General features: G+C 50.8%; 1 protein-coding gene across 2 annotated transcripts in view; it reads right to left on the reverse strand.

Annotated features, from left to right (window-relative positions):
- Nucleotides 1-23,724, reverse strand: part of Ftz-f1 (ftz transcription factor 1) — a 353,164-nt gene that overhangs the window by 157,883 nt on the left and 171,557 nt on the right. The window contains exon 2 of one of the 2 annotated variants that reach the window (XM_077675587.1): nucleotides 4,825-4,941. The exons of the other annotated variant lie outside the window; for it this stretch is intronic. Coding sequence (XP_077531713.1) covers nucleotides 4,825-4,941 — 117 coding nt within the window. The remainder of the gene's footprint in view (nucleotides 1-4,824; nucleotides 4,942-23,724) is intronic. 2 annotated transcript variants of the gene reach the window in all.

The raw sequence follows: 23,724 nt of genomic DNA on the forward strand, positions 1-23,724 counted from the left end.
CTTTTCGTCGGACGCTCATAGCTTTCAGAACGCTACCCGCTTCGCGCGGGAAATGAGCTCAAAATCGGCACGTATATACGTGGTTATCGTTCATGCCAGCGGAGTATTTATCGCCCTGGCACAGCTCCAAAACTTCATTAGTCAAACCTTTCAAAACCACCTTTCTCATCTGCGCCTGCGACACACAAGGGCTGGGATGTTATTTCACCGCTTTAAGCCTATACCAGTCACTATCCATTACGTTGTAGCTGAATCAAACTTTTTTTTTCTTAGTTTGATCCCTCTGCACAATTCTTTCGTAGATACGTATCCACGAAAGAATTGTCTTAACAATAAACTGACATTATTTTTTGCCTTTTCAAAGCGTTGGTCAGGTTCTACCTCGAAACCAAACTCGCCCGTGTTGCGGACTTACTACTCCGGAATTGGAATGATTCCGGATTCCTCCTACGTTTTCGCGACTTAGGAATGGAATGTGAATGGAATTAGGCGCCTCTTGCCCGGAATGGAATGGGAACGGAATGGACTGGATTTTTATTCGAGCTGTCCATCTTCAGCCGGCAGCCAAGCTGGCTTTCGCTACCAGCACCACTGTAACAGAAGCGGTCAATCGCTTAGTTTCTTGACGGCTGATGTTAACTCGTGGATAAAAGTGGTGAGTGATTCCCAGCGAATCCACCGAAAGAGAATCTCTAAACGGTAAGATGTTCGGTGAGTTACAGCAGCCTCTCCATAGGCGACTACCGTCGCATTTTGCAGCCGCGCAATCGCCGGTACATACAGCAGCACGAACACTGTTTCCCGCAACGGAGATTCCAACATCTGCGCCCGTGGATATCATCCTACTCGGCAGCATAAATCAGCATTTTTTTTTAAATGTACGCCGTCAGCTTCAGATAAAAACGTTACCCGCCCAAATAAAATATATTTCAAGAGACTGCAGTGCGCTCACACTGTTTTACAAAGACGAGACAAATGTGCCATGATTTCACTTACCACTTTTTACACTCCAACACTGTAGTTTAGGAGTTCGCTTTTAATTTAACACTTACAACTTTCACAGAACGTGTGCTATCAGGTGCACGTGAGGCAAACATAATAATGTTTGGAAGCCAGTCCACTCGATCGGGTGCCACGCGGGGGAACTTTTTTTACGCGTGAGCACCGCTCAAGAATTACATCTACACGGTAAAAATGCACCTTCCCCTTAACCGCGTAACCACTAAGCGAACTTCCAAGTGTGGCACTTTGAAGTTGTGTTTTCCTTTCGCTGTCCGCGTTTCAGGGCTGTTTTTTTTTCTTTCTTTTTTTCTAATCAGTCACGAACCGACCCAAACCAGTACTCGGTTGCACAAAGTGACGCCAGGAACGTGGGCGAAAAATTCCCATTGGCTGCGAGAACGCGGGTATGCGCCGGCTTAGCTTCCCATTGCCTGCGACGCGTCACGTGCCCGCGAATATAAGTATGCCTTGTCGCCGAAAGCGGGTATGTGCCGGCCTGACAACCTTATTGGTTGCGGACGCTGGTATGCGCTGGCCTGATGTATGTCCCTACTGGCTGCGAACGCGAGTATGAGCTGTTACGATTCAACGCGCCGCTATCTTGTGGGCTCGTGATAAAAGTTTGGTTTTCGTGTGTTGCGGTAAAGCCCACCCTCCTCAAACAAGTTACAAAGTGTCTGCCACGCAGATTCCCGTTGCAGATGATTCAAGCCCGCTGCAGCTGCAAAATCCCGAACAAACTGGTTCTAGCGGCGTCGTGTTCATACTTGACTCTGCGCACAGACTCCACCCGCCGAGAACCCTTCTTTCCCCATCTCTCAGGCTCAACGTGCAAGGGTTATAACAAGACTGGGAAAGGTGCTCTTGTGTGTTTGAACCTTTTTGTGCCGTGCGCAAAACCCTGAAAGGCGGTGGAAGCGTTGGCGCTTCTGTGTATAAATTCCGCCCTTTCAGTGGCCCGTGTGCGATCGCTTCGGGACTCCGTCCTCCCTAAGAACAGTCGTTCTGCCCGAGTCATGCTGTAAGCCCGCAGCTGTTCCAGTGTCGCCGGTCCTCCACCACGCTACCACTACATGACGGAGGCGATAGAGCTCGGTACGGAGACGCCTTCGCCAATGTAACAGAGCCTATCTGACATCCGCATTAGCTGGTTACGTTCATCCCCATCCGTAATATGAGGATGAACGCGAAAGGGTGATGATGCATGTATGCATAAACCTTGATTGAACCAGGAGTGGTCCGCTGACTAAAAAAAGAGGTGAAAATGCAGAAACACAAGCCGAACCACTGGATCATCAGAGGCCAGGGGTGGACGAGGGCATGTCCCGCTTCGCGCTTGAGGTCTGACGATTGGTTGGTTGGTTGTGGGGTTTAACGCGCCGGCGCAACGCAGGCGATGAGGCGCGCCGTAGTGGAGGGCTCCGGATTAATTTTGACCACCTGGGGATCTTTAACACGCCGCGAAATCTCGTACACACGGGCGTTTTTGCTTTTCGCCTCCATCAGAAAAGCGGCCGCCGCGGCCTCGTGCTCAGCAGTGAAACGCCTTAGCCACTGAGCCACCGCGGCGGGTCGAGGTCTGACGATTGGCGGCGATTGGCGGCGAAGGAAAAAAAAGACGCCTTTTCTCTGTTCAACGGAGTTCGCGGAATGCAAGCCAACTGCCAGCGGCGCGAAGAACGAACTTCGCCCAAGCCAGTACGAAGCTCTTCGTCACATCAGCCGTAGCAACTACCAGGGGCGTAGCGAGGGGGGCGGGAGGCTTATGGGGCTTCAGCACGCCCCCCCACCGAAATTTCGTCGCACCATCATGCACGGCGACCAAGGCAACCACTTGCGCCGGAAGAAACCATCCTAGGAAACCGCTCCCGCCTCCGTTTGGTGGAATTGGAGACACGCAGTGCGCGGGCGCCCGCGACGCCCCGGCTTGCTTTGCTCCGGCCCGTACCGGCGTGCCTGCATGCAGCCTTTTGCAGTCCGCAGGAGAAATAGGACCGCATCGCGAAATCCAGGAGGAGAGGACGCACCGAATAAATGCGTCCCTTTTTCCTAGTACCCCGCACGAAACGTCAATGGCACCTCCGCGCCCCGTACGGTTACTGGCTGCGACCACCAGCTAGTTAATTGACCACACGAAAAATGAGAGTGCGCTGGGGAAAATAGCTACCTGGTTTGACGAATGCGGAGTGCCGACTTTGGGTGCCAGGCGGGTACTGTCCGGCCACCGGAACGGACAGCCGCGTGCAGAGACGCGCCCCTTTTCGCTCATGTGCTTCGCCCTTGAACATTACCTCCATGAAACCAGGGATGCCGCCAAAAACCAGTGCATTCATGACTTCGGACTTCGTCTCCCCCCCGCCCCGCCTCAGACTTAGGTCTGTGTGAATGTTGTTCCGTCCGTTTTTTTTTTTTTTTAAGCAACTTTTATGTGCCCTTTTTTTTAAAGCATTGGCCGTAATTTTGCTGAAAGATGAATGCACTCTCTTCCGTAGGGGGTGTTGTCACAAACTTGCCCTCGTTAATTTTTCTCACGAACACCTCCCGGACCCCCCGCCGTTGGCCGTGCCTTACTCGTCCGGTCGGCGACGTCGAGCAAACGAGGGGACATCCCTTTTGTCAAGCACGCCCATGTGCGCGCTCTTCGCGCGTGATTAAAATAGTTCCCTCTCCGGCTGTCTTACCGTTTACTGGAAACGCAAGGGGTGCGTTCTTTTTTCATCCTTTGCTACCTCTTCCTACAAAATTCAAAGACCTTCTGTGCTTTTATATTTTCTTTCACTTGGTTTACTCTTGGTTAGAAAGGCGTTTGGTGGACATGGGGGAAGAATATAAAATACGGCTTCGCCGAGTTCAGGGCGCCAGATCATGTAGTCTTTCTATGAGCTTTATGTTGCCTCCTGTCAGAACGTCCCAGTGTACAGCCCAATCTTGAACCTAAATAGCAAATAATCAACTTAATATGCCCCCCCTGTCTTTCAGAGTTCACCTGTCTTCCCTTCATTGCGGCGTAACGACTACAAGGAATTCGGCGCTACAATGTCACAGAAGAGGATATCCACATTTTTTTCCTCCTACGTCCAAGCGTCCTTGTCAAGGCACCGCAGCCAGCAAAGGTAAATATAGCCTTGGCGTATTTTTGTGTGAATAATTTGGTGCAATTATTCGCAGTACTCGACGGTTAACAAGCTGCTCCTACGGAATATATTGGCATAAAAGGCAGCGGCGTTAAGATTTGTCCGTAACCTTCGCATTTGCGCAAAAATGAAACAAAGATTCTTGCATGACAAAGCGACATTAAAATAAAACGACCACCCACTAGTTTTTTGTTTCGTGCTTTTCACGTTTATAATATCCGCTGCATGCAATCCTTTGTCGGTTTTAGGATAATTAGTTGTTTGCTCCTCCGTTTTTGCTTCCATGTTTGTTAAGCATACATGTTTATATTTGTTCTGTTTTTTTATATATTTCTTTAAGCGCTATTGATTCATATCTCGACAAAAAAATTCCAAGCAGTAACAGCAGTCTTGCCCCAGTGCTCGGAACATAGCAAGAAATTTTTTATATATATAAATATTTTACTTTCCTTGTGCTTAACCATATGCAGGGTTCAAGAATTCGCCCGCAACGTGTAACGTACATTGGTATCAGTTAACAGTGATGTATTTATTACACATATTTTTAATCCTTTGAAAAATCACATGGAGGAGGTCGAGGTACAATCTCAGCCCCCCCCCCCCCCTTCCGACGAGCAAAATTTCTGGCTACGCCCGTGGCAACCACAACCAACAAAACTACTATCACAATTTGCTTTCGAAGCCTCACATGTTTTCTCGTGCTGGCTCTGACACTTGGACACCGCAGAAGTCGCCTGCCGCTTGTAATGAGTGGATGTGCAGAAAAGGCTTGCTCGGAAGAGGCGTCGCCCCAGTATAACCACACCTGGGATAAACATAACGGATTACTGGCTTGTACTCGCCGGCTTGGAAGTTGTCATTGCCACTAAAACACCCTGACCGTATTTATTTATTTTGCCAGGATTCCGCCAGAACATGGTTCTGTTAATATAGACGTTGTGACGCATAGTGAGATCTAGAACAGCCGACGTAACCGCTTCGGGGCCTAACAAAAGTAGCAGCGCCACACTTCACAACCACCAGCTTGAGAGTTTTGCTGCGAAAACGTCTACAAAAGGCTCGCAGCATGCATCTACAGCATTGCGTCAGCCTCAGAGACACACGAAAGCAAAATTTTTCAACTTGTGTCCGAGTAGCAAGTATTTAATAGCAATTAAATAATGTCCTGTGTTAAACAAGTCGCGTTAAGTTAAGTTAACGCCAGCGTGGCGACTTTAGTACGGTGAATGCCAAACCAAGCTGTTCCGTGACGCTGCCATACTATACCTCGCGTTGGCACATCATCTCTGCTCACTGCTGTACTCGTATATGCAACACTCGAAATCATTAAGCTAAGGATTGCGAGTGCATGTGAGAAAGCTACGGACGACGTGTCTGTGAGTTAGCTACAACAGTCTGATGGCGCTGGCGTGATGATACGCGAGGCGCATAGCAAGGCAACAGGCGACAGGCTGTGCAAAACGAAACAAGCAAACGCGGCGTATTCTTCTACGGCCACGCAAGAGCTGGTCATTACATGTTGATCATGCAGATATTAAAGCAGGTATCGGGAATACTGGTCCTTTGTGAAAGATCATGCACCCCTCCGTCTAAGGACGCCGATGATTGAACGCGAAGTTTTCTTGCACAGGGATTCCCCGGTTGTCGTCTTTGGACTTTGACTAGTTGAGCTTTGACTCCGACTCGCAAGCAGTTTGAACTTTTAATTCCAGCGGCTTTGACCTTGACCCTTCACCATTTCATTTCGCACGAAGAAAGCTTCGCGTTCAACCATCGTCATCGTTAAACGGAGGGGTGCTTGGTTTTTTTATAATTTTGCAAGTCCATGCACCCCCCTCTCCAAATCCCAGCTGCTTCGGGGTGTCGGAATGGCGCGCAATTGTATAGACCTCGGCTTCATAACGCGAGGTGCCCAGTTTCGATTCCAGCTAAGGCGAGCGTTTTTTTTTTTTTTTTCACTTCACTCACGATCATCAGCATCGTCAAGAGAAATTTGGCTTTCCTGCAGTGCTTTTTCGGCGCGAAATACGCCATCAGTCAGCCATAGAAATCCTCGCTTTAACAGGAAGTGTGGTTGTCCTGCACGATATGTCCGCAAGCTGCTACCATCCCCCAACTTTGTCGACGTGCATGCGTATTTGTGCAGTTTTCAACGCGTGTGATAACGTCAGCTATGCGTCGCACTCGTATGTACATAACTCGATACAGTCACCAAGAGGTAGTGTAGTGGTAGAGGAGTTACAGCAATGAAACTGAACTTCCCGGCCATTCTAGGAGTCGAAATGAGCAAAATTGCGGAAAGCTTTGCGGAATGAAATTGTGGAAAGTTTCAATTACACGGAATAGTAATTCTATTCCGAATGGAACGGGGCGGCCCATTCCGCAACACTGCTGCAGTCATAGCCCGCACTGGAACGGCACAACTGAACGTGCATAAAGTACCGAAGTATCTTTCGCGCGTAAAGCCAGTACCATTTAGAAAAAATCTGACGCCACCTGCCGGCCCACAATTCGAAACGAAACGGATATGAATGGTAATCTCGAGATTTTCAGGTTGGGACGCCGGACTGAGCCACAACCCTAAAGTCGTTTATACGAGTGGGCCGGGTGACAACTTAATACGAACACCAAGTACAGTCTCAAACAGCGATTCGATAATGCTCCGAAGCGAGAGATTCGAAAGCCCCGAACTTTTATGCGTAAGTGTACACATTGATGTTTAACGCGCCAGCCACTGTTACACAGAAGGACGTATTCGCCTTTCGCATCCCACAGACATACAGCCGAACTGCCCCAAACCATTACTCTTGTAACAATGCCAGATTTACTTTGTCACAAAGCGAAGGAGCTGGACTTTTGAACTGACAAATAACGCGCTGTTTTTATAGGCCAGATGGAGGCAAAAGAGAGAGGGAAAAAAAGCGAGAACGTCCGCGTGCGCAACCCGTGCAGTCGTATGTGAACTCACCGAAATTATCCTCTGCCAGCCATTACGGCTCGCGCTATAGCGCGCAGCTTGAGCGCATTGCACACCAAAACGCGACTTTCGTTGCTTCTGTTTTAGGCGACATCCGTACGCACTCCATTGTAACAACGCGGGCAATAATTCGGTCAACGCTTCTTTCTTGTTTTGGAAGGGGGGGGGGGGGGCAACCAGTTTTATATTTTGTTAAGAGCCACCGGTGCCAACCTGGCAGTGGCGGAAGCTATAATGAGGGCCATATGTTCGAACAGAGGACCCAATTCTCTAAATAAAATGTTAGTGAAGAAAAAAAAAGCTTCGAATATGCTTCAATCGCCGTCAAACGCGCGTTTCCAGAGAGCGGTTTTCTAGCTTTACAAATAAAAAAAAAGGATAGAATAAGTAGACAAAAGCAAACACGCAGCGTGCCAACTATCGGACGCTAAGCCTCCAGTTCTCTTTCTCCCTTCTTGAAAAGCAAGCGAAGGAGATCGAGGGCAGGGGTTCGCTGCATGTAAGCACAGCGAGCCGCCAGCGCTTACAAACCGAAAACGCGTCTGCGCGGGGGCTTGAAAAGAAGAGCGACAGAGCATCCAAAGCGGAGCAATCGAGAGCAGGTAAAAAAAGGCCAGAGATGTAAAAGCGGGGCGGAGGCACCGACAAAGACGCGAAGCGGCCCCTCCGTCGGACCCTGCCGATCTTGGGTGCACCTTCTGTCGATCTTCCTTCCTGCCCTGCCCTCCCTCCCCGGGAGGATGGAGGGGAGCGGTGGGGGAAAGAAAAGAAAGTGACATGCGCCCCAGTTCCCCACTAACCCACCTTTCCAGTCCCCTGTTTGAGCCCCACGACCAAGTGCGTGCCTGCTCGCGAATCTCGCTCCCCTCGCCGGCTTCCGGGAGAGACCTTCCCTTCCGGGTTCCCCCGAAGGAGCCACGTGCGCTCGGCCCCGAGCCACACGAGGAGGCGGCCACGTCTCGGTGCCCAGCCGGAAGAACATCTGCGCGCCCAGGAAGTGTCCTCGGCTTCGGCGTCCACTAGTGGGGCTTCGACACCGGGTTCCAATTTGCGCTCTGGTGCGCCCGAGCAGCACCTGGGCTATGGCGATCGCCGGGTATAGAAAGGTGCAAGGGGAATTTAAACGTGCACGGAGGGTTCTTTAACGCAGGTAAACAGCCATGTGTGGCCACGATCGCTCTTTGCTTTTGTCTCCAGAGAAGCGAGTACCGCGGCCCCATTTCTACCACGCCTGTTGGTGCATGCCATATTCCTCCCACACAGTGGGTGGAAGGCAGAAGAATACCGGGGGGTAAGTGGGGAGGGGGGCACTGGACAAAAAAAAAAAAAAAAAACACTCCGGCACTGCCAGTCATAGAAATAACAGCTTCACAGTTCTTGCTTTTCCCACCTTGCACTTCACCTCCCAGCCAACATGGCTACCGAGTTACCCCCGGCCTATCCCACAAAACACAACCGCAAGAATAGTTCACTTATTCCCTTCTTTAGGATTTCGCGCCACATGGGTCGCTTAAGTGTGCACAAAATCCGTGTTTCTTCAAAATGACATTGTTTGGGAGTGCGGCGCCGTCCTGCCGGTTACTTGCTTCTCGTGCCGCGTCTTTTGTGCGCTGATCGTTAACGATGACGCCCTGCTTCTCGTTATTCTTTTTTTTTTCGCTTACACCAGAAATGCAGGGGTGGACAATGGCATCATCCACACGAGCCTAGGTTGCCCTGCTATGCCGTCTGTAAACCAGACGTGCACTTATGTTACAGAGGCACCACTTCCGTCGGTTTTGGCAGAGCTGGTCGCCATCCGTGATGGATTGTGTGCCCTAGGCCCTCGTTTATGTGTTGCCCCACCGTCTTGCCTGATCATCTACACCGATTCAACACACGCTACTCGCGAGATACGGCGTGTATACAGCACATTGGACATTACATGCGATGTGCACCGGATACTGCAATCGTTCCCGTGCCGTGTTCGCATCCTCTGGACCCGCCGTAGCACGCCCACCCACGTCGAGGCCGACTTGGCTGCTCATTCTCCGCAAGTTATGCACCCGCCCCCGCTTCTTCAACTGTCCCTGCAGGACGCTCTTCTAATCAAAAAAGAGTCTCTTCGGCGCTCCACGCGTGCCCTTCTTCCTCCGCGTGAGACTGACCTTCCTGGCGGCTTAACCCGCCGTGAGGAGGTCACCCTCCGGAGAATTCGCCTGGGCGTTGCACTGACGCCTGCTGTTCGTGCAACATGGACTTCTGGCCTTGCGGTTACCTATGCAACTTGCCCCTACTGCCCTGTTTCCGCTGCGGAAGCGACGTTAGACCACCTCCTTGGGACATGTCCAGGACTCCAACGAGCCCGAACCCGGCACATGGCAGCCCCACTACACCGACCAGGCCGCCCGCCCGATAGTCATCGGTGGACGCATGGTCCTCTTTACAGGCCGATCTTGGACTTTCTTGCTGAAACTGGCCTATACGGCATTCTGTAGTGCTTGAAGCCGCTTGCCTTGTTTTTTTTTTTTCTATTACTTTATGCCCTGGGGCAAAATGGCGCAATAAAAAAATTTAAGCGGCCAGGAGTCAAACCCACGACTTCGATGCTCTCTACACTGCACATAACCTGTCGAAGAATGGAAGCGGCTTCTGCCAGTGAAGTTTCCGTCCATGCGGCCACAACATGAACAGCACTCGAGCTGAGCAGCTCAAGTAAAAGCGCCGTCGACGCAAAATATCCCTGGCTGGGCGCAACCAGGCCAGCTGTTTTCAACAAGTCGACCAGCCCTCGCCGGTCACTTACGCTGCAGCCGGCTAATTGAGAACAGCCCCAAACGGCGACGGGGAAAGCCTTCGCTGCTCCCGGCCGGCCTCCGACCAGGCGGCATCAGTTCGTTTCGGGCATCAGGAGGGCTGCACACGCGCACATCTGGGAAACATTTGGAACCAACAACGAACCAACGGACGAAAGCTGCGAACTGTCGGGAGAAGCCGCCAGCGGAAGAAAAGGTGCTCGTCCCTTGTGTATGGTTGCTGCGGGCTCTCGTTCCCCTCCGGCGTTCCCACTCCCTTGCACGGCTGCGAAGCCGACTTTTGGGGATGCTTGTGTGGCCGCCACTGCACTTCGTGGTGCAACAAATGTGTGGCTAACACGAGTGATAGCAAACAGCGCCTGAAAAGGCTCAAGATGGTACAAAGACCGACCTCCCAGGATCTTTCCGCCGCTGCAGACACGATATTGGCCGGCCACATTAGGTCGCGGCGGCACACAAGGCCGCCTTCACGCTTGGCCACAAATTTTCCCCGTTTCCCACGAGCACCCGTCGCCCCTTTCTCACATCCAAGCGCGCGTGGTTGTTTCCGCCGCCTCAGAGGCACCTTGCCAGTTCCCCCTGACTCGGGGGCGGCGTCCTTAAAGGAGCCATGAAGAGAAAATACAACTTCGTTTAATTTGAAAGAACTAGGCTTCAGTATCTCACTCAGCTCCATTACAGCCGCAAAAGATGTTTTTTAACGAAGAAAAAGCAAGAAGTATTTAAGAACTTTCAAATTTCGCGCCACAGTGACGTGTTACGAGCAAGAATGACGTCATACGGGCCAACAATAAAACATAATTTTCAGTGCGTTAACTGCACGTTAGCATTCAAGTGATTCGGTCAAATGGAACTAGAGGCCCCATTACAGACGTCCAGTCATGTGTCGTCGCGACAGGTCAGTTAGGTGGCCGCCAATCGCACAAACAAGGTTCCGTGACGTCATAGAAAAGTTGCGGGAAATCGGCTAGGGTGTCGCGACTGCTTCACACGTTTTCTTTCATATCTCCGTTATTTGTTCGAAGATTGCGGTGATATTGGTGTCATTGTTATCGGGACTAAGCACTCTTTCTAATAAACCTAACTTGTATTTTGTCTTCATGGCTCCTTTAAAGGGGTCGTCGAGAGAAATTACATTTGCCTTTTCTTAATTGTATTTGACTGAACAACTTTCTAGAGACATACATCCAAATCAGTTTCACAATTCATTGCTTCTGGAATTTAGGAGACGCGTTTGAAAGGCTCCTTTTGAAGCGCACCGCAAGTCGGTTGGCAGCGCAACTAGCAGTGACGTCGGTTTAGGAACATTCAAGAGCCACACGCTCTTTGCGTATACGATTTTGTAAAGCTGTAAACCCGATATATTAAAAATAAAGCACCGTTTATTAGTTGCCATAAACAGTTTTTTATCCACGTTACCGACGGCGCGACCGCTTCAGTTATCTGGCAACCACTGTTGCAGTCTGCAGAACTCGGACTTACTGGCTGTTTGTGCGGTTTTTACTGGGTTTCTATGCTAAAATTTCAGTTGATAGTAGCGCTTCGTCTCGTCTACGTTGTTGTGTTCTTCTCTTGTCCTCGTGTTAATTCGCGCTTCCCGCCAATGCAATGTATTACCAACTCGCCCTAGCTTCCGCTCTTGCAAGACTTATTAGAAGCTATGTAAGACAGACGTCGGCAAGCTTGAGCAATACCTGCTAGCAAAAAGACAGTTCAGGCTAGTGCGAAACAGCGTAAGCAGTTTTGCAAATACCCAGCTTGCTTTTAACATGGTTACTTCTGCCTTCGCCCCTCGCGCGGGTTTTTGACTGGCAGTTCGGCCCCGTTGATCAGTCGTATCAGACAGACATCCACATTCTGCTGGGGGCGAATTTCATCATGGCGCCGATGTAGCTGTATCTGACCTTCTGCGAGCTCGCTCTCCGCCGACATATTGCACATTGCGCAGGCAAGGGTGAGCTAGGATTGGCTTCTTAACACGACGTCACTTCAAGAGGAAAGCCTCGGTGAAACCGAAACTGCAGTTTTTTTTAACCTATTTGCCGATATAGAGCAACGAAACGGCAATGCATAGTTTGTTTATCAACGTTTTACAGCTCTAAATACACATATCAAACTTTTTTAAATCTCTTCGTGACCCCTTTAATTGTGCTCCGCTTCGCCGTCAGCACCGCCAAAATATTCGCCGGAACACGCTCACCAAACACGCACGACAAACAAGCCGACAAAGAACAAAGAAAAACAGGAGAAGGCCTCTTCCCTTCGGTCGCGTTATCATCGTTAAGCCTTCTTCTTGTAACATACCAGTATTTGATTTAATTTGGGATACTGCTACCCTGCCTTAATAAAATGCGGTGTGTAACCATTGTCCGGTATACATGGACACAACGAGGGAGAGTTGAATCCCCCCCCCCCCCCCCCAAAAAAAAAAAAAAAAAATCAGGTTCTTTTGCTCGACCCATTCATGTATAAGCGGACGGGGTCAGTCGAAAAGTCGTCGCGGCGAGTCCGTTCGATTCGCGTGTCGGGCTGAGTCGCGTGTCGGACCGCGAAGAGCAGAACAGCTCCTTTTCAGGGGAACCCCTTTGGTTCCCTCGCCTCGACTCTTTGGATGTACGCGGGAGGGGTCGAGGTAAGCTGAACCTGACAGTCGACTCGACCCTCCCGCGTCGTGTACATGTATCCGGGGCTCATCGGTGGCTGGCGAGCGCAGACCACGCTATACAACATGTAAAGGCTTCTAATAACGTTTTATTAACAGATGACTCTAGTTGCGCTGCTTTGGCGGGCCGATTAGACAAAATATACTTAGTTGCTTCAATGGGGGAGAAGGGAAGAGAATGTGCAGGAAGAAACGCACACGGCAAAGACCGACAGCGGAACGACCTGCAGGCGTCTAACCAGAGGCTCTGCGTCCATGGCGCTCAACCACTCGACAGGGGACGCGACAGCCGCACTTCGAAGGCGCGGGAAACGCGGGTACGCCACTGGGCTGAGACAAACAAATCCAGCCTACGGTCGTGGCCTCCGCGATTTGCTGCCGGCGGCGCGCCGGCGCGCCGCCGGTAGCCGATCGCGGAGGCCACGCTACGGTAGTGTTGCTTTGGGCGATGCCCGGCGAAGGACGCTCACCACAGAGACGGGACGGGGTTCGCGGTGAAACCATCAAGGGGCAAGAACAGCCGTCTAGAAGCGGTCAGCTGCTAGCCTTGAGCGTACTTATCGCCTTTTGATGGGCTGCGTTTGCTACAGCGAGGAAGAAAAAAAAAAAAAAAAAACAGAAGGGGTGGGAGTAAGGGAAAGAAGAGAGTATCTTCTGTACCGTCTGTGCAAACATTGCTAGGACAAACATTCCAAGAATTGTCACCCTTTCAACCAAAACGAAGGCAATGCATTCTTTTGAACTATTTCTGCTGTCTGTGCAAACTGGGCCAAGAGTACGATGGCAAGAGGTGAGCAGTCCATCACGAAATGAGGAAAACTGCCCCCATTTACAGTGAAGAGACTTCAGCTGAGTATTGGGCTGGCTGGTTTGCCACTGATACCAATACCAACAGTGCGTAGAACGGTACCAGAAGGGAGGATTACCCCCCCCCCCCCCCCCCTTCACCTCATACAGCGCAATCACACACAAGACGTGTCTGGTTGTCTTCCGTTTAGTTGTGTAGTGAACGCGCTGTTTGCATTCGTACCATGCGAAGTGGCCCGAACAGTCTGAAGGGAAAAGAAGCCATAGTTATTTTTCTACACGCTTGAATATTTACCCTCCAGGTGCTAACACGAGATAAATCTCATCACAGACTCCCCAGAGAAAAAATAAATGCTGACCACGTTCATGTCAGGCCAAGAGCTGCACTGTAAAATTCACCGCAGCGTTACGCTCTTAAACATTTAGTTGACCGTTCGCTTGGTGAGCACAACATAAACTTACACCGATCAGGTCAGGCTGAATTTCTCGGCTCACGACGAAAGAAGCTGGCGCTACAACGAAGAAACGAGGAACAAAAAAAAAAAAAAAAAAAAGCAGCAGCACCGATGGGCGAATTCTCGAAACTTTCCAAGTGTTTGCTGATTCGTATATCTGTGCTCCGGAGTCCCGAATCCCTTTCTTTCTTTATAAGCGACATATGTGCCGAAAAACTTCAAAGAGCAGGCGACAAACAGATAATAATATAAAAAACACAAAAAAGTTAACGGGCACACGATTACCGCCAAAGTAATCAAGAGTCCTGGCGCCGACACTCAGGGTTCTCCCAGTGCCGAGTCGGCTATGGAGTCGGTGTTTGACAGGGTCGCATTCCGATGGCCATGGTCAGCTGGACAGCCAGGATATGAGTGGCCGCCAAAACGCTATCGCTTTCAAGAGCTCAGTTCCATTTTGCTCCGCGCACCGCCACTCCTTTCTGCACAGACCTCCCGCGCACTGGCAGCTTAAGGGTGGATTGAATTTTTCTTAGGAGGCGTTTGAACTTTGAATCTTTTGAATTTGGAATCTTTTACACATACACGTTCGATGCCCCCTTACTCGAACAGTTCGTTGTGACTTAAGCCCAGAAAAGTTAATGTTTTTTTTTTCTTTTTTTACTCAACTACTCGATGTACTAGCAACGAATCGCCCTACAACAAAATGCCCTATTACGAATTGTCTTTCGACAAACCGTCCCTAGCCCACGAAAAAAAGATTGACGAGCTGAACGGACAACGCACCCGTGCACAAGAGCCAGCAGCAGGGACGTAACCCAGACTTCGCATAGGGATCTTTAACGTGCGCCGAAATCTTGAACGCACAAGTGTTTTCGCTTTTCCACTCCATCACTTTTAAAAGCGGATACACTTAATTTCATTTCTCTTTGCAGGTTTACGCGCCTTTATGGTAAACGCTGGGTGTTCATCGTGCTTGTACCAGTAACAGTCGGTATCCTCGCCTTCTCCCCTAATTTGCATAGAAAAGTTACCTTGGGTTGGGCACCCCTCAAAAAAAAAAAAATCCTGGGTACGTGCCTGGGCACCAGTATACTGGTCTCGTCTCATCGCGGAAACGTTGGCGAACGAGCAATCACAGCATTCCGGTACCCGCCGACGTCCACTGGGGGAAGCTTAGGTGAACATAATCGAATGCAGCTCCAAGCCCATGAAACTTGAACAAGGGCTACATCGCACCGCAAACATTTGAGATATGTACGGAAGTTGCAACACGGCTGAACGTACTCCTTGGGCGGTGACGAGGTTGATACTGAGCAGCCGTCTGACGCGGAATTCGCGGTGACGTCGTGCAGCAAAATGTCTAATGGGTGCACGAGGGTTGCAGAGGGGAGAGGTTATAACAACCACGGTACGTATGCGATAGTGGAAGGAGAACCCGACGAAGCAGGCGCGAAAGAATCGCTGTCCGGAGCAGCCCTGCGCTGGGGGCGAAGGCTGGGCAAGGACCTCACGGGTGGAACGGCTCAACCACGACGCACAATGCTGCCGCTAACGGCCGGACGAAAGGCACTCGGACGCCGCCATTTGACAGTTTCAGCATACGCTACCGGCTGTACTAAACTCTCCATTACTAGTTGGTCAGGCGGCAACTTCGAATTAGTCGCTTCTGCCACCCGCTCCCTTCCCCCTCCCCCAGGCAACATACAACAAGCAACAAGAGTTGAAATACAAGACTTGCTTGAGACTGAACAAAAGTTTCATTTCCGTTATAGGTAGGTCAATATTCGATGTCCGGCGGCTGCTCCAGTAATTTCCCATTTTATAGCTTTTTTTTCTTCGCTCGACTGCGCTGTTCAGAGGCCGGAACACCGACAGCGCTGAGACCTGGCCTTCATCCCGGCGACTCCTATCCCAAAGTTCTTCATGACTCCTCCTTCCACAAATTCAGCAGGTACGCAACTGTAGAGCAGCTGTTCTCCTTGAATAAAATCGTAAACAGTAAACCGTTTGCAATCGCCATAAGAAGCCTAAATACCACACGCAACGCGAGCAAAGTGCACAAACATCCGGGTGTACGAGACTACGAGATTTCTGAGCGTACGCAGTAGAAACCTGAGCAGTTGAAATTAACCCGCAGACCTCTATCGTCAAGTATATGGGCAGCCAAAAAGCATTGCCTTTTTGTCAAGGGAAACGGCGTCGCCGCTCGGAGCGCTACGAGCTCTTGCTGCAACACTCTTCAACAAGAAATACTGCGAATAAAACTCAGCGAGAAGGTAAAAAATACCAAAGCCCCTTTCAAGATGGTTAAAACGCGAAGCTTTCTCCCGCGCGACCTGAGTCTCGAAGTTAAGGACCAAAATCCACACTTCTCCCACCGTGCCGACATGGCGCTGCCCGGTAGACGACGGCTTCATAACGCGAGGGACCATGGTTCGATTCCGACTGCGGGAAGAGTCTTTTTTTTTTTCGTGAGGTGCTTGATGTGCTTACGCTTATCATTATCGTTCTGTGAAACCCATAGTGTAAAGCTCGCTATCTTGCAGTGCGTTCTAGCGCGACATCCAGCGCGACCCGTAAGGCGTAGAAAGCTTGCCTTTAAGATAGCCGGTGTTCCCGTCTTGCGTGTTTCGCGACATCACGCACCCAGGAACACTAAAATCAGCGATACAACTATGCAAGAAGCGATGCGCCCGAGTTGCCATACCGTGTAAGGCAATCCCGTGGCCCATGGCTTCCCCGCAATCCACTCGAGCGACTAATCCATACCGCGAACAAAGCAAATTCGGCGAATGACAGCGACGGTTCTACAATTTGACGCAAAAATTCGATCTGCGCTGTGGAACTGCGCGATGCATAACGTGCCGCTGGAATTGCCACAGCGCAGAACGGACTTTTGAGCGAAATCGTATGCTCAGATTCGTCAGTCGAATGTATTGTGGGGAAGCTGAACGACAGGCTTGTCTTAGAGTCCATTATAACAGAAAGCGTAGGTGTTTTTTTTTTTTTTTTTTAATGCACAATTAAACGATAGGACAGTGGTCATCGAGTGAACGGGGCACTAGGGAAGGCACGAGACGGTGGCCACAAATAAGGAGCAGAAAGAAAGGGGCTCTCCCTTTTTATCGCCGTCATCATCGCTCTGGCCGCCCAACGGGTCGCCTTGAATCAAATCGTCAATTCCTGTCCTTGGAGGAATGTAAACGTGGCCAGCAGGGGCAGAAGGGCGTCCTTCGTCGGCGGCCGGCGGCGGCGAAAGCGACGTACATGGAGAAGAGGGCCCACGGGAGCGTCTCACACGATCTGCTCAACAAAGCCGCACTATTAAGGTGGTGGACAGAGTCTGGCGGAGAAGGAACGTCTGAATGGAAGAAAATGCGTCGGGGGTAGAACACCGCGGGAAAATGCGCTACACACGGGTCCGGCCGAGGACGGTGTTGAAGTACCAGGAAGCAACTTCACTTGTTCCCGAGCCTGCAACGGGCAACCATGCAAGCTCGAAGGGGCACCACCTGGAGAAGTAGGGCCAAAGCCTCAAAGTATATTTTATTTATCCGGGGCCATTTTAGCTGCCCCTTCCGCTGCGCGCCGTAGCTAAGGCGTGCTGCTGAGCCCATGGACGCGGGTTCGATCCCGGCCGCAGAGGCTGCTTTTCAGATGGAGGCGAAAAGTGAAAACGCCTGTATGCCGCATTCCCGTATGCTGAAGGTCCCCAGGTGGGCGAGATTAATCCGGAGCCCCCCCTCTCCCCTCCCCCCACTACGGCATGCCTCGTAGCCCAGGTGTATGTATAGCTTCGGCGCGTCAAACAGGCAATACTTGAAAACGAAATCAGCTCTTTTAAAGTATGCGACGACGCTCAGACCGATTTATGCCGGCCCATGCAATAACTTCGTAACCTTGAACGTACAAGGTAAAGTTGTAATACTTATCGGGGTCCGAAGAACAGGAGGCTCCTGTTTTGGCGCAGAACGGTCATGTTCTGAAAGCGAACGAAGAACGACGCTTATAGCTGGACCGTTTCGCAGTGTTTGTTGACTGTTCTGTGGTCGGAGCCCGGTCAAGCTTGAGCAAAACACGTGCTCACCTGTTTCACGGATTCATTTCAGGATTTCAGGGCCCCATTTCCTACCAGCCTACAGTCCTACGGCACATAACGTGACAGGTAGCCGAAACGCGTTTAACGCGCCATTTAATTTTGTCCCCATTTTCGTTGTCCTGAGCCTTTCCTTTTTCGCTTGTAGTGAGCCCTTTTCCCCGTTTTCGGGTAATCAGGCGTTGAACGACGCTGCAGAAATTACTCGATGAGGAGAACAACCGCTAACAAGCGTTTTAACTGCTTTTGTCCCCGTATCAAGTGGAAAACACCACTGTTAACTTCGTACAGGGCATTCTGAGGTCAGCGGAAGAGTGGGGAAAAAAAAAAGGAACTCTTTCCACCCACCAATGTTGGTACGATGTTGCTTATTTATAGGTTCTAGTTTCCAATAATTTTCAACTTCCCGGCTCTTTTCAGCCCTTTCACCGACTCCACTGCGGCTGCAGGTCAGTTTGGTCACAGACTCGGAGACACACGGCGCGGCATGCAAATGGGGGAAAAAAAAAAAGGCGGCGTGACAGGGTACGACCTCAGGGCGTCCTCGGAAGCGGCTAAGTGGGACAGGCTAACCTTGGCGCCACTAACCCAGAGCGGCGACAGGCAAGGCCGCCGGCCCCCGCGATCCTCGCACGGTGGACTCGGCCCGGCCCCACCGGCGCACTGCACCTGCTGCCGCGGCTCGGCACTGCCGCTCGGTGGTGTCCAACCACCGCCCTCTCGTCACTCGGGCGACAACAAGCGGAGCCGAGCTGCTCCCGCGGTTTCCTGCGCCTCTATTTACTGCACCTCCCGACGGCGCGCCAGTGCGCCCACACTCACGGCTCGGAGGCCGACGGATTGCAGCGCAGTTCCGCGCACCGTACGGGCACAGGAAACGCACTCTGCGAACGCTTACTGAACACCTGGACCACACACACACAGACGAGTTACCCGGTGAGCGCGCGAACACACAAAACAAGTTTACGCAAATGAAACGAAATGGAAACAGCGGGCAGCACCGGTGCGCAGACGCCGTGATTGGTTTCCGCTGCGCAATACTTGAGCAATACTTGAGTGAAACATCCCATTCTTATTATTGCCTTAATGTAATTATGTATACATATGTAAAGGGATTTCGCATTTTATTCCACAAAACGCTTCCGATAAGCTCGGAAGTCAGTATGACCTTGTAAGTATGACCACCTGCCGTTAGTGGCACATCGAATACGAACTGATTGAGGAAAAACCCTAGAACAAAGTGAATTGTCTCAGCGAAATCGCAACCCGTAACTTGGGCAGATACGAGCACTTAAAAGCGCCATGGACGAACTCTCCGTGACAATTATGTTTGCAACTGTTGTTAAAAGGGCAGAAACGCCGGCCCCGTCCAAGCAGCCACCGTAACATGACCACAACTATCACCTTCAAGCCTGACCGACTTCCCAACCAAAAAGGCAAAAGAGGGGAGGAGGTGACGTGTCGTGGCCAAGTATTTCAGCATTTGGAAAAGCGGAGAGCCCGATTCCCGCCTATCCAACGGCGCGCATCTCGCCGCACTCCTCCTACATTGAGCTTTTTTTTTTTTTTTTTTGAGCCTTTGACGCCTCCAACTCAGCGAACACACACAGCCTGATTTGTTCGTTCCGTGTAGCTGTGGATCTCATCCTATAAAGCCACGACAAAATGACCCATGGCTTTCTACGCTGATCACATGTCAAGTTGACCATTGGTTGTGTGATAAGTGGTTCACGACCCGGCACCCCACGGGCTAAGAACTCGTGTAAAGGTGAGAGGCAAACAACCAAGTTCCGAACGCGTGCAAGAACGCCGAGAAGACGACGTCCGCAGCTTGAACGTCACCCGCCATCGTTACAACCGCACGTGATCGCCCACCGCTTATGGTCAAAAGATCCAAAGAGTCAAAAGGTCCAAAGAGTCAAAAGATCCAATAATCACGTGACAGCCGAGTCAAAAGATCCAACGGGTCAAAAGGTCCAATGCGGGTCAAAAGGTCCAAAGAGTCAGAAGGTCCAATGAGTCAAAAGGTCCAAAGCGAGTCAAAAGATCCAACGAGTCAGGAGATCCAAGGGGTCAAAAGGTCCAATAATTCCGAAACCGCGTCAGAAGGTCCAACGAATTATGAGAACCTTCGGAGCCATGGGTAGGGTGTGCAATTTATAGACTGCGTCATTTTATTGCATTTTTAGTGTTATTTTCGCTCCCATACTTGAACTTTCACTTCTAAATGTAGAAGATATGCACTTGGCGCTCCGAATGAAGCCGTGGCTAATTTAAACGTTATGAACAACACCATTCATCAAGCTTGCTTTTATTTCTGATTATTTTCTCAGGTTGTTCTCGTTTCTCGCTCCTCTGTCATTTGATACTATTACATTAAATATTTTGGTAGTTATTGCTTATGTAGAATGTGAGCTTCCGCGATGTCGACGAGCCACGATCACATGTCGCTCATGTTCGGCTACGCTGCGCTGACTTGTATGATTGGTGCTGAAAATATTCCGGACAAATGTTCTCGCATCTCGTTTATCAAAGTCAATATCCATCAAATAAATGACCCTTATATGGCTCATGATTACACCCACAAAAAATCAAGAGTTCGAATAGCAGTGCTACATTGCTACCCTTTGGGAAGCTGGTTACTAGGTTTCCAGGCGACCTGAGTTGAAGTACGTCATGATAACCTGAAGCCGCTAGTTGCAGTCCGCGTGTCTCTTTTTTTACACTCTCGATAGTGTAGTGCCAACCCCTGCTTGTGTGGCTTCACTTCCATTTTCCATTTTGTGCAGCTAGAGAGCTACAGGCTGTGGGGAGCTGATGCTGACATTGGTTTCGGATAAGAACAAAGCCACGGCCGAAGTATGGCCAGTATGCTTTGAGGAAGAACGCCGAAAATGACAAATGACCTCTTCTTTCTGCAAATTAAATATATGTATGTTCCAGAAAGCATTAACAATGCCTTTGGGCATTTCAAACCACAAACACACTAAACACACCGATTTCCTGGAAATGGGGGTGACGCCGGGACAGAAACGTCCGGGGAGGTAGAGAAGGTGCCCTTGGTAACGCATCCGTAATAAGGCATTATGTGCGTTTTGTTATCAGCAAACACATGAGCACGTGGATGCAAAATGCCAAAAAATTACAAGTTGTTTGTGATTTAGTTTTTAGTTGTGATTTAGTTAGCGACTGGTTCTTATCCCCTAGCGAAGGCGATCAATTACGCAGCTTTATCACAGGTACTCGAAAGTAGAAAAAAATTGTTAGCGTCACTGATTTTTAAACAAAGATATGGTGAAAATAAGTCGCTAAAAAGAAAGCGATATACGCAACAATAATATTATCTCAAAGCTACAGTTATTACGGCAACAAGTCCGCAGATAAATAGTGCTTGATTTGAGAAGGCCGCATGACCTTTTCACTACGTTAAAATAACGCGGAATTACGAGCAAAAACCCGTGTAATAAATAAGTACGATTTTGTGTCTACAACTGCTATACGACGCACACATCTTGCTGCCTACAACGCGCGCTTGAATTGGTTTTTGTACCGAAAGCTCCGTGTACCGAAAGGCCCCGAAACCGAAACGCCCTGAAAAGACCGGAGCCGGTAAATGGCATTGTTAATGTTCGCTTAACCACTGACGCAAACGTATTTTTGTATGAGAGCAACATGCATATACTTGAAAGAAAAACTAGCATATATGGCTCGGAAATTGGTGCTTAGAACGAATGAACACGCTCCTTGTAGGGAAAACGAAGAGGCAACGGAGTTATAATCTTGGCCCTTAGCAAACAAAAGTACGCCAAGGTGAGGCTCATAAAGAGACTAGATCACTTGATTGGCCTTAGCCCCGTCAAAAGATAGAAGTCAGAATGTCTAATATTGGACCTCTTGACTCGCTGGACCTTTTGACTCGCCTTCGCTGCGTCAAAAGGTCCAATACGAGTCAAAAGATCCAACGAGTCAAAAGATCCAACGGGTCGAAAGGTCCACAGTTAGTCAAAAGATCCAACGAGTCAAAAGATCCAACGCGTCAAAAGATCCAATATTGGACCTTTTGACTCTTTGGATCTTTTGACTCTTTGGATCTCTTGAATCGGAATATCGGCCACCAGCCTTTGCCCGCGAATGCTCGCCCATTCGCAGGAACCCCCCAAGAGCGCCCCATCTGCTTCTCTCTTTACAAGTCCGGCCGCCAAGCTACGAGAAGGCGGAACGTTCGGCACCAGATGCGGCGAACAATGGTCACTTAAATGAGCAGACAGTAACAGCGCGCTTTCTTCCAGCGAGCGGACAGACCCTGAGCCATTTTCCTTCGCCCGCCGAGAGGGAGAAAGTTAAATAAGGGGTGCGACTTAAAGCAGCGCTTTACGGTCCGCTTAATAAAGACAGGCTGGAACGGCGTGATTGATCCGCAAATGGAACGAGTCATGTCGTACAAGGGCAAGCGCTCGGCCAGCAAACGGTGGCGCGCTAAGATGCAGCACGCTCTGCGAAGGTGTCCGGGAGGGGGTTCTGCCCCACAAAAGAGAAAGTTGGCGGGGCGTTGAAAAGGGAACTGCGCGCAGCACGGCGTCCCAAGCGAGAGCAACGGGAGAGCCTCGCATGCGAGCAGCCGTGGCGGCGGCTGCAGGCTGCCGAAAGTGGGACAAGGTCAGCCCCGGCCCGCACATACACACTTGCGCACGTACATAGAGTCGGGCGGCGGCAAGAAATAAAGAGGGGGAAAAGGTAGGGGAGAGAAAGGGATACCCCCCCCCCCCCTGAAAACGCACGCGGAAGAGCGCGGCGTCGGAAGACGGGGAGGGGACAGCTCTCACTTTCGGCTGCTGAACCGTCGGCGCGGCCCTCCCAGTGAAGGAAAGCGACGCAAAAGCGCAGCCGGAAGAGTCTCGGTAGAAGACGACGCGTGCAGGCCGAGGTTGAGACAAGGACGGCTCGCACACGGAAAACCCCGGGCACCCTCCTCCGCTATGATGACGCCCTGTCCGCTGCCAAAGAATAAAATCCCCACGCACCCCGACGGCGGAAAGCACCTCGGCGTCAGCTGCGAGACGAAGTGAGGAGGGAAGGGGGGGTTGCGGAACGCATCAAGGATTCCGAACAGTTCGAAGTAGCCAGCGGTTGGGGCAAAAAGGAAGGCCCGGCGGTAGGGGAAGACAGCTGTGTTTATATTCCCACTTGGGACGCCTTGCTATGCCAAAGAACCCCGTGCCACGCTGGGCTACAAACGCGTGCGGCGATATGAAGGCGTGGGACATAGTTTTAGCTCGTAACTAGAATTCTCATTAGTTCTGATTATATTGAGTTTTGGCTTTTGACGGTTGCACCTTCTCAGAAAAAAATTATGGACCCCTGCTACAACGCAGCCAAAAAAGAAAGTTTCGCGAGCAGGAACCTACGAGCCAGGCTTCTAGCAGCCGATCTGGCCGTAGCTTTGCTTCAACGCCAGCTGGCCACTGCGAGACAAGACGATCGGGATATCGGGGCGGGAGATAAAACGGGGTAGCTGGCGAGCTGCGGCGCGCACAGACACGAGCTGGCGGCGGCGGCGGCGGCGGCCGAGCGGCGGCGTGACGTACTCGGCTCGCAAAGCGGCAGACCTAGACCCCGATTTCTCCCGGCGGCCCTCCCGGCAGAAATCTGTTTCCGCGTTTTATCTCACCCTCGCCCCTAGCGTGTCCACTTTTGTTTTCAGGTGCGCGCTCCGTAGCGCACTTTTACGCGGCGCGGATCATGCAAACGCCGGCATGAGTCACGACGGCGCGCTGGCCCCGTTTACAGGCACTGGGC

The sequence above is a fragment of the Haemaphysalis longicornis genome, unplaced genomic scaffold (assembly GCF_048455015.1).
Source record: "Haemaphysalis longicornis isolate Haplotype H1 unplaced genomic scaffold, Haemaphysalis longicornis Haplotype H1 scaffold_1, whole genome shotgun sequence".
In the NCBI taxonomy this organism is placed as follows: Eukaryota; Metazoa; Arthropoda; class Arachnida; order Ixodida; family Ixodidae; genus Haemaphysalis; species Haemaphysalis longicornis.